Here is a 9,382-nt window from a genome sequence, read left to right as displayed (position 1 = left end):
TGAACCAATATTTACAGATACATCCCAATTATTCTCCATAATGGGTCATTATATGCACAAGTAATTCCGCTCCATTATGATTGCTAACATGCATGAATCCTCTTGTTTGGTTGTTCACGGGCTCTTTTATGTCTTGATGTTGATGTGATTTCCTTTGCTTTTTGAGTTGGGTGATCTCTTTCGATGGTATTCTTCTTATTTGGGTTATGGTCGCAGGTCAGTTGAATTCAGATTCCAGACTTAGTGTGAACGATAGTTAGCCACGTGCTCTTTCTCTTCTGAACTTTATATTTTAGGCCTTAAGTATTGATTTAAGACTCAAATTAATTATGTCTTACTCGATCTAGATAAATATGGACCAATAAAACCGGAGTCTGGCATATTTTATCAACTATATTAAAACCATATATTTGTTTGTTTTGTATTGTAATAATCATTTAACACCTAATTTTATATTTTTATCAGAAGGGAAAAATCAAAACAATGACCTCGATATCACTCGAATCTCTAAATTCTTATCAAAAGTATCTTATGACTCATACTTGACAACACACACAAAAACATAATATTAAGAACACTTCCAGTGATGCAACCATTCTTTAAATTATTTTATGAGTTTCATTAAATCACATCATCTTTAATCAGCTCATTCAATTTCTTCTCTAATATTATAACTTAATGAATTTATATTGAATCTTACAGATTTACTTCACATATTAATATTGAAGTCATATTTAATTTATTAAATTTAAAATATTAATTTAATTATAAAATAAAATTGTTAAAGTTAGTAAATTATTAGAGAAAAATAAAAAATTTAAGATCTAATAAAAAAGTGAAAAAATTATTAACTATACAATTTTCAAATGACCTTATTTATACTGATGCATACATATTAATTATAAAATGCATAAATAATTGTGCAAAAATAAAAGTATAAATAAAATAAAATAAATAAAATTACTACACGAACTTAATTTGTAATGGACTTTTTTTCTGTAGAAACAAAGGGCCTTTTATAAAAAAAAAGAACGATAAGCCCAAACCAAAATACCTAAAACCCTATAAAAAAATAAAAAAAATTTGGTTATATCTAGGGTTAACGTATATACAAGGTTCTGCCTTGGAGTTTCATTCTTTCATTTTTTAACTTCTGCTGCCGCCGCAACACTTAAACCAGATCAAATGGTATGTACTATTCACCTTCTCTTCCGTTCTTCTCAGATTCTGAAATTCCTTTTCATTTCCTCTTCATTTCCCTAAATTTTATGATGTGTTTTTATGAACTGAACTCAGGCTTCCGAGGCGAAATTGGCGAACCCTATGAGGGATATCAAGGTCCAGAAGCTTGTCCTCAACATCTCCGTTGGTGAGAGTGGAGATCGTCTCACCAGAGCTGCCAAGGTTCCCAGTGCTTTTCTCGTTCGACTTCTTTTTTTCGTTTTCGATTTAAAATTTTCTTCAATTTATTTATAATGTTTTGTTTGTGTTGTAGGTGCTAGAGCAACTCAGTGGACAAACCCCAGTTTTCTCCAAAGGTTAGTTTTTTTTTTTTCTATGGATCTAAAGGATATGTGAATTTATACGTTTTTTATTAATTAATTTATCACCATTGTTGGGATTCTATTGTTTGTTATTTGTAAGTTTAACTTTTTTAAATAAAACTTGGTTTTTATGTTCAATCTATTTTAGGGTTAACAATTAGAAGTTTAATTGTATTTTGTTTTTTAATGACAATGTGAAAGCTTTGATAGTAGGGTAGTAATTTAGTTTGATTTTTGATGTGATTTGTAATGATAAGAAGTTTGAACTTGTGACTAAAGTGTTGGTAGGGTTTGTTATCTTTATGAGTCTTGGTTAGAACAGATTGGTGTCAGCTTTATAATGTAAATTCTTCTCTTTAACCATAATAGTATAACTTTTCCTAAAATTGGGAGCTCATTGTGATTTTGACAATACATTTAGCAATCCAAACATACAATAGTTAAGGGCTTTACTTCTCATGTACTCGATTCGTCTGGCTTCCGTTCAATTAAGTCTATTTTCCATGTTAAAAATGGAGTCCGTATATGAAATCTATTTTACACGGTTATCTGTTGTCTCATTTCTATTTTCTCTGTTGGATTTTATCAGCAAGGTACACTGTCCGTTCCTTTGGTATTAGAAGAAATGAGAAGATTGCATGCTATGTAACTGTTAGAGGTGACAAGGCAATGCAACTTTTGGAGAGTGGACTGAAGGTGAAAGAGTATGAACTTTTGAGGAGGAACTTCAGTGACACTGGATGCTTTGGCTTTGGAATTCAGGAGCATATTGATCTTGGAATCAAGTAAGCATATGACAACCCTATAGTTCCATGATACTCCATAGAGTTATACATTGATAATTAGACTTAATTTATGATAGAGACTTCATTTCCTGAATTAAGTACAATTATAGGCTAGATTGATTTTTGTTAAAACTATTTACTAATTATTGCTTTTTGACACTTGACAAATTCAGATATGATCCATCTACTGGTATCTATGGTATGGACTTCTTTGTTGTTTTGGAGCGTCCTGGTTATCGCGTGGGTCGTCGCCGTAGATGCAAAGCCCGTGTCGGAATCCAACACCGTGTTACCAAGGATGATGCGATGAAATGGTTCCAAGTGAAGTATGAGGGTGTTATCCTTAACAAGTCTCAGCAGATCTGAGTTATTTTGTATTAGGTTACTGTTTTTGGCATCTATAGTTTGTTGTCTTTCGGATACTGGCTTAAATTCTGTTAAAATTTTTGATGGATTGTTATGATATTTTGAATTTTCTGTTATTTCATGATGAAGCACATGAGTTTACTATTACCCTATTTAAATATGTCTTCCAAGTTTCTGAATGCAGTTACAGTAAGTCACAATTTGCTTTATTTTCTTGGCTTCTCGTATGGGAGTTTCTGAACCTTGTTAAAAAATAGTTACAATTTGCTTTATTTTCTTGGCTTCTCATCTGGGCATAGAGAGAAACAGGTAGTAAATACTAAATAGTTTACATTTAAGGTCCCCGATAAAAAGAACCAACTGAATAACAATCTATAGATAAAGTGTGCTTGGTTAGACGTTGAGTTTTCAGCTTTGGTCATAATTGCCGTAATTTTTCTCGCCCAGCAAGAAGTTTGTCAATGAAACAAAAATTATATATTTGTAATAAATTCAATACATAATTTCTAAGATAATTTTTGTTATTTAGTTATTAACATAAAACACATGTTGGCATTATTCATTAATAAATTATTATTCTTTTATGTAATTGTCACCCGTCTTTTCTATTATTAACCAGTATTCTTAATTTTTGAAAATTTCTTTAGCCACCTCCCTATGGGGGTCACCCCCAGCAAAAATTTCAAAAAATACCCCTGCTTCGGAAATGAACTTCCGAAGTTCATCTTCGAAAACACCTCATGGGGGGTGTCTTCGGAGATGAACTTTCGGAAACACCTCATGGGGGGTGAAACTATGTTTTTTTTTTTTTTTTTTTTTTATATTTTTTCTTAAACAGTCTCGCATTTTAATTAAACGCAAACGCCAAATAAAATAAGCAACAGATAAACTGAAAATACTAATACGATAAATAAAATCCAAATAATATATACAAGCCGAACCAAATAGTAATAGTGTGCGCAATATACAATCCGAAAACAAAAAATAAATAAACCCGACCACTACTGGGTGTGCCTAACCCTCTCACCCTGAGTCCTCCTCTGCCGCCTGTACCCCGCCACGGCCCGCATCAGTGACGATCGCCTCCATCACGGCGACTGCGTCTGGACCGCCCTGATGAACGACACCCCGATCCAAGGCGTCCCGCCCAAGCATCTCTATCCGCTGGCAGATCGGCAGGAGATCAATGGCGTGGTCATCCTCGGCCTGCTGGTTCTCCAGGATCTCCTCATGTGCTGGCCTAGGAGCGCCGGGAAAGTCGGGTCTCAGTAGAGGATGAGACACCCGGTAGAACCATGTGACGTACCCCTCCTCACTGTGCCAGTCCTGTGTGACCCGAGTGAGACGGTACTCCTGCGGTACCACATGCTGCTGCCACTCCGCCCATATGGCAGTGAGCTGCACTCGGGTCACTGTGTCGGGAGCAGCCTCAGACGGTGACCTGGGTATCCGCTGTACGAATCCAAACTGACGCATGCACCGCTCTGGGAGATACCGGACCATGATGCCGGTCCCGCATGCCAACCAGCCTGAATATAGAGCAATGCCGTCAAAGGGGACAATTTGAGCGTAGTCGACGAACGGCCTCCAGGTGACGTCGTCGTGCATCGTGCGGTCCAAGTACAGACGATATGGTCCCACCGCATCGTTCCCCCTCTAGAGAGCGTATCTGGCGGCCCTGGGCATGGCGTCCACGTACGCAGGATCGATGTGAAAGCCGTGGATGCGGGAGAAGTAGGAGATGATCCAGCTCTGAAACAGAAACACGATAATGTATTAAAAATAAATACGAAACATAAATAAATAAATAAATACGATAATGTATTAAAATAAAACGTACCGTAAGCAGTGTGCAGGATCCGACCAACTGCCTCGTCCTCCAGTTGGAGGCCTCATTCAGCTTCTGGTAGAGGTATGCCAGAGTAGCTGCCCCCCAGTTCCACTGGTGAACGGTATCCAGGTCCATGAAGTAGCGGAGGTAGGTCACATCGACGTACCTGACACTCTTGTCCACAAAGCATGCAGCGCCTACCACATGCATGTACCAGCACCGGAGAGCGCAGCCGCGGTGATACTCTGTGAACAGCTCGTTACCCGCACCCTCAGCCTCGGCAGCCGCGTCCAGATGATGCTCAAAATAAGTGCTCAGTGTGGTGAATCGGACATGAGGCCCAGAAGTCGTGACGCACTCAAAGTGAGCAACCTCGTGCTCCATGCCCAAGTAGAGCGTCATCCACTCAATGGCCTCCACCCTCTGGATCTTGGAGTGGGTCAACAGCGGCCCCCTAATCGGCAGGTGGAGAAGACACTGCACGTCGTGCAAGGTGATCGTCATCTCCCCAACCGGAAAGTGGAAAGAGGACGTCTCCTTGTGCCAGCGCTCCACAAATGCCCCCTGCATGCCGGTGCTGATCGTGGTGTACCCCGTCATGCAGAGCCCGCTGAGCCCTGAACCTCGCACATGGTCGTTAAACCACTCAGCTGCTGGTTTAAACAGACCGAAAATCTTGCGGGCGTGGTTGACCATTTTCAGAGGCTCTCTCTCCTGTTACAAAAAAAAACAAATAAGCGACATATATTAAATAAGCGGACATATATTAAATAAGCGACAAATAAACGGTTAGATTATAAAAAATGGTGACAAATAAACGGTTAAATTAAAAAAATACCTCTCCCTCCCAGATCTGCCGAGCGACGTGATCGTGGTAGTGAATCAACACGGAAGTGTCAAAGGGCCCTCCCGGATAGCCATCCTCCTGCTCATCCTCCTCCCCGGCTGGAGGGTCAACATCCGGTACACCCTCCGACTCGTAGTATGACACTGGTACCTCCTCCTCCTCCTCCTCTCGCTGGCGGGAAGAAGATACCCGAGCCAGCCGACTCCTAGATCCTGAAGCAGATGTACCCTCTCCCACGTCCACGGGAACTCGCACACGGCGTCCCCGGCCCTGCCCCCGTCCCTGGGTCGACGCCAGCTGCGCCGCCGCCCGCTCGCGTCTAGCCGACGCAGTCTGAGACTCTCTCCCCTGTCTGATGCGTGCTGGTTGGTTGCCTGACATGTTCTTGTAAACAATTGAAATCGATTAATATGCGAGACAAAAGAAGAAACAAAAATAATTGAAATTCTGATACAGTTCGGAAGTTCATTTCCGAAAACTGGGATGGAGGTGTTTTCGGAAATGAACTTCCGAAACACCCCTGCGATGGAGTTTTCTGCAACTCCCATGGCAGACCCCAAAACCAAACATCAAACCTATGTCTACACATTCTAAACATCCTAAATATCAGTATAAACCTAACCTAATACATTTTTTGCTATTTGTAAACACCCTAATATACATTTTAATCATAGATCTTAAAATCAAAATGCTTACCGATTGAATGGATTTGAGGACTTTTGAATGTAATAGAGCAAGTAGTTGGAGCCTTTGAGGTAGCTTGGAACTGGTTTGCACAAAAATCTCTTGGGGTGTGAGTTTGGAAGAAGATTAGGGTAAATGATTAGGGGGAGGGGGCTGTTTTGCTTAATCTGCAAAACGCGCAGTATTTCGGAAATGAACTTCCGAAATAAGTCAAATTTTTTTTATAAAAAAAGGCGCGTTCGGAGATGCATCTCCGAAAACACCTTTTTCCTGCATTTCGGAAGTTCATTTCCGAAGTCAGGGGTATTCTGGATTTTTCACCAGAGGTGAGCTAGAAGGTTGGGAGGTGGCCAAAGAAATTCTCTAATTTTTTTCTTTCTTCATTGGTTGTTTCCATTTAGTTTATAAACTGTTTTGATATTTGATGGTTTACGAAGTATGGTTGCAAGACGGGATCTCTGCTAAAGATTTTAGATCCTAATGATTTTTGGATCCTCACTTTTTTAATCTTCTATATTAGTTGCAATTCTAACAAGTGGTATTAAAGCTCCGGTTAGATTCAATGGTGGAGTAGGAGTGGAGTTTTAGTTTGAATCAAAGCTTAGGTGATTCACACTTGAGAGGAAAGTTGTTGGATTCTGATGTGAGTGGTTAAACTATACTAGTTGCAAGAGTAATGCTATTCTTACACTATTTATTACACCAAATACTTACACCAAACACTGTTCATCGTATTTGGTTAATGCAGTGTAAGAATTTGGTTAATGCAGTAATGAAGTTGGTTAATGAAACATTCAGGTATTAAAAATAATTTTTAGCAGTAACCAAACTTGGTTAATGCAATGTAAAAACTTGGTTAATTCAGTAATAAAGTTGGATAATGCAATATCCGTATTAAATATTTTTTAGCAGTCATCAAACTTGGTTAATGCAATGTAAGATTTTGGTTAATACAGTAATGAAGTTGGTTAATGCACGTCCAGGTATTAAAAATAAATATCCGTACATGAATAGTATTCACCCGTACATGAATAGTATTCATCTGTAGATGAACAGTGTCGTCCGTACATGAACAGTACCGTCCGTACATACGGTGTAGCTGTAAGATTTGGTGTAAGAATAGCATTTCTGCTAGTTGCAATTATAACAAGTGTATTAAAGCTCTGGCTAGATTCAATTGTGAAGCAGGAGTGGAGTTCTAGTTTGAATCAAAGCTTGGATGACTCACACTTGGGAGGGAACTTGTTGGATAAGTGTGAGGGAACTTGTTGGATTCAGATGTGAGTGGTTAAAGTCTCACATCAGATAAAAATAGAGAAAATGCTAGATATATAAGAAAAATGACCAGTATACCCATTGCCTTAAATATTTAGATGAATATCTAATGTCAAAGTCTCTTAATCCTGATCGTTTAACCTAAATTATCTACAAACATTAATAGATTAAAAAGGTAAAAAAATACAGATAGAGATGAGTATATAGAGTGTCTGGTACTGTTTAAACTTTAAATAACATGGCTTTATAGATTTTGTATATGTTTAATGCTACAAAGTATAAGTTTACATGTATGTATATCCATATAAGTTTGTTTAAGTAAAAGAAAAGAAAATACAAGCATATGCTTGAGATTCTATATATACATAATTGGAAATGAATTAAGCAGTTGGATAAGAAGAATCCATGGCAATGCCACACAAGCCTTCCTTAGCAGCTATACCTCTTTGCATCGTTATGTATCCTTTCTCACCCCACACTGTTCCCCATGAATTCTTTACCAACCAATAATCACTTCCATTTGCACTTCCATAACCAACTGCTGTAACACCATGATCTAGCTCAGTTCCACATTCTCCTGTATATATTCCATGTGAATAAAACATGAAACTTGAATCACTCGCATCAATAGAAACTGATATTGGTTGATTAGCCACAGCTTTGAGAAGTGCATCCTCACTATTGACCGGAACTTTCTCGTATCCTTTAATCTTTGCAACAGGAACAATTGTTGCAGTGTTACAACTGCCATCTGCTGCTTTATAAGGATAATTAGACTCACTTGTGATTCCACCATTTTTGATGATAAACTCAAAACCATCTTCCATTAGTCCTCCTTCACATCCTTGGTCTTCTCCCTTTGTGTCACAATCAACTAGCTCTTGTTCTGATAGAGATACTAGTTTGCCTGTTGTTATTTGGTTGATACCTTCTGTTGCAGCAATAGTTGAGAATGCCCAGCAGCTCCCTTGATTCATTTTCAAAACAAACATTAATTATTTGATTAAAGTAAAATGTATTGGTAAAATATTGTTCATTGTGTATCTTATACTTACCACATTGACCTTGGTCCTTGATTGGAGTCACAGCACCTTTTACCCTCCAATCTACAGATGATGGCACAGAAGTCACATCTTCATACTTGAATGATGTTGAAGTAAGCTGAGTAGTAGTAGACCTCTTTTTGTAACCATTACGGGAAGCCTTAAATTCTTCAAGAGTCAAATCAGCAAGGTGATTAACACTTAGTTTGTAAGGTTTGTTGTTGGCAGCATTGAATGATTCAATGAACTCAACATTGTCCTTGAATATCATGAAACGTTTGTCTTTCTCAGCATCATCTATATACACTTTGCCATATTCTGTCATCCATTGTTCGTGTCTTTTTTCTAAGGATGATAATAATGAAGATGATTGCAGATTTCGGGACATTACATTGGTAATACCAAGTGCAAGGATGAGGAACAAAACACACATGTATTGTTTTTGGTTGTTAGAAACCATTTTTTGTTATCAAAGAAAGCTTTGTTGAGTTGAGGTGTGTTTTGAGGGAGGATTGTAAATTGGTATGAATTGAAGGCAATGATCTTTGTGGTTTATATAGAGATAAAAAACTTAAAATTAATCTGAATCTGCATTGTTGCTTTCTTACTCAAGATTTCTGCTACGGCATATTTATTATTTTTATTATAATTTATTGAACATGGTAGCTTGTGTTCTGTTCTGTCTAAGAGGCACTACAACTTGGTCAAAACTCATTAAACTATATAATTAAAGTAAGCAATATAATATAGTTTATATGTATGGGAAATTCAATTATTTGTTTTGCTCACTCTAACGTTGCATGGTGATTGAATTTTCTTGCACGGAATTTCGTGGCATGATATGACTGAAATAAACGTAGATGACATTTTTGTATTCTCGAATTGGAATATGACTTCAATTTAGTTTTTGAAAACAGTTTTCTCTATTTAAAAATTCAAAAAATTAAAAACTTGTTTGATTAGAATGTTTTATAAAATTGTTTTCAAAAGCTATTTTAAATTTAATT

At 37.7% G+C, this 9,382-nt stretch overlaps 2 protein-coding genes across 2 annotated transcripts; one reads left to right on the top strand and one right to left on the bottom strand.

Annotated features, from left to right (window-relative positions):
- Positions 1–1,073: 1,073 nt before the first annotated feature.
- On the top strand, positions 1,074–2,811 carry LOC131607276 (large ribosomal subunit protein uL5-like). The gene is made up of 5 exons (XM_058879291.1): positions 1,074–1,188; positions 1,297–1,404; positions 1,496–1,538; positions 2,134–2,329; positions 2,503–2,811. The coding sequence occupies exons 1-5, from the start codon at positions 1,186–1,188 to the stop codon at positions 2,693–2,695; spliced, it is 543 nt and encodes a 180-aa protein (XP_058735274.1). The 5' UTR covers positions 1,074–1,185; the 3' UTR covers positions 2,696–2,811.
- A 4,886-nt stretch (positions 2,812–7,697) lies between these two features.
- Positions 7,698–8,858, bottom strand: LOC131607275 (senescence-specific cysteine protease SAG39-like). Its single transcript, XM_058879290.1, has 2 exons — positions 8,388–8,858; positions 7,698–8,299 (listed from the first exon to the last, which is right to left on the bottom strand). The coding sequence occupies exons 1-2, from the start codon at positions 8,833–8,835 to the stop codon at positions 7,713–7,715; spliced, it is 1,035 nt and encodes a 344-aa protein (XP_058735273.1). The 5' UTR covers positions 8,836–8,858; the 3' UTR covers positions 7,698–7,712.
- Between the last annotated feature and the right edge of the window lie 524 nt (positions 8,859–9,382).

The sequence above is a fragment of the Vicia villosa genome, linkage group LG5, assembly GCF_029867415.1.
Source record: "Vicia villosa cultivar HV-30 ecotype Madison, WI linkage group LG5, Vvil1.0, whole genome shotgun sequence".
Taxonomy (NCBI): Eukaryota; Viridiplantae; Streptophyta; class Magnoliopsida; order Fabales; family Fabaceae; genus Vicia; species Vicia villosa.
Note: the sequence above shows the minus strand (reverse complement) of the source record. Positions and strands in the feature narration are given on the sequence as shown.

Excerpts from the sequence above, each read along its gene's own strand:
- LOC131607275 (XM_058879290.1), bottom strand. The coding sequence starts at position 8,835 with ATGGTTTCTAACAACCAAAAACAATACATGTGTGTTTTGTTCCTCATC. Across the intron at positions 8,300-8,387 it reads CAAGGACCAAGGTCAATGTG|GGAGCTGCTGGGCATTCTCA; the intron begins GTAAGTATAAGA and ends AAATGAATCAAG.
- LOC131607276 (XM_058879291.1), top strand. Across the intron at positions 1,539-2,133 it reads AACCCCAGTTTTCTCCAAAG|CAAGGTACACTGTCCGTTCC; the intron begins GTTAGTTTTTTT and ends GGATTTTATCAG. Across the intron at positions 2,330-2,502 it reads CATATTGATCTTGGAATCAA|ATATGATCCATCTACTGGTA; the intron begins GTAAGCATATGA and ends TGACAAATTCAG.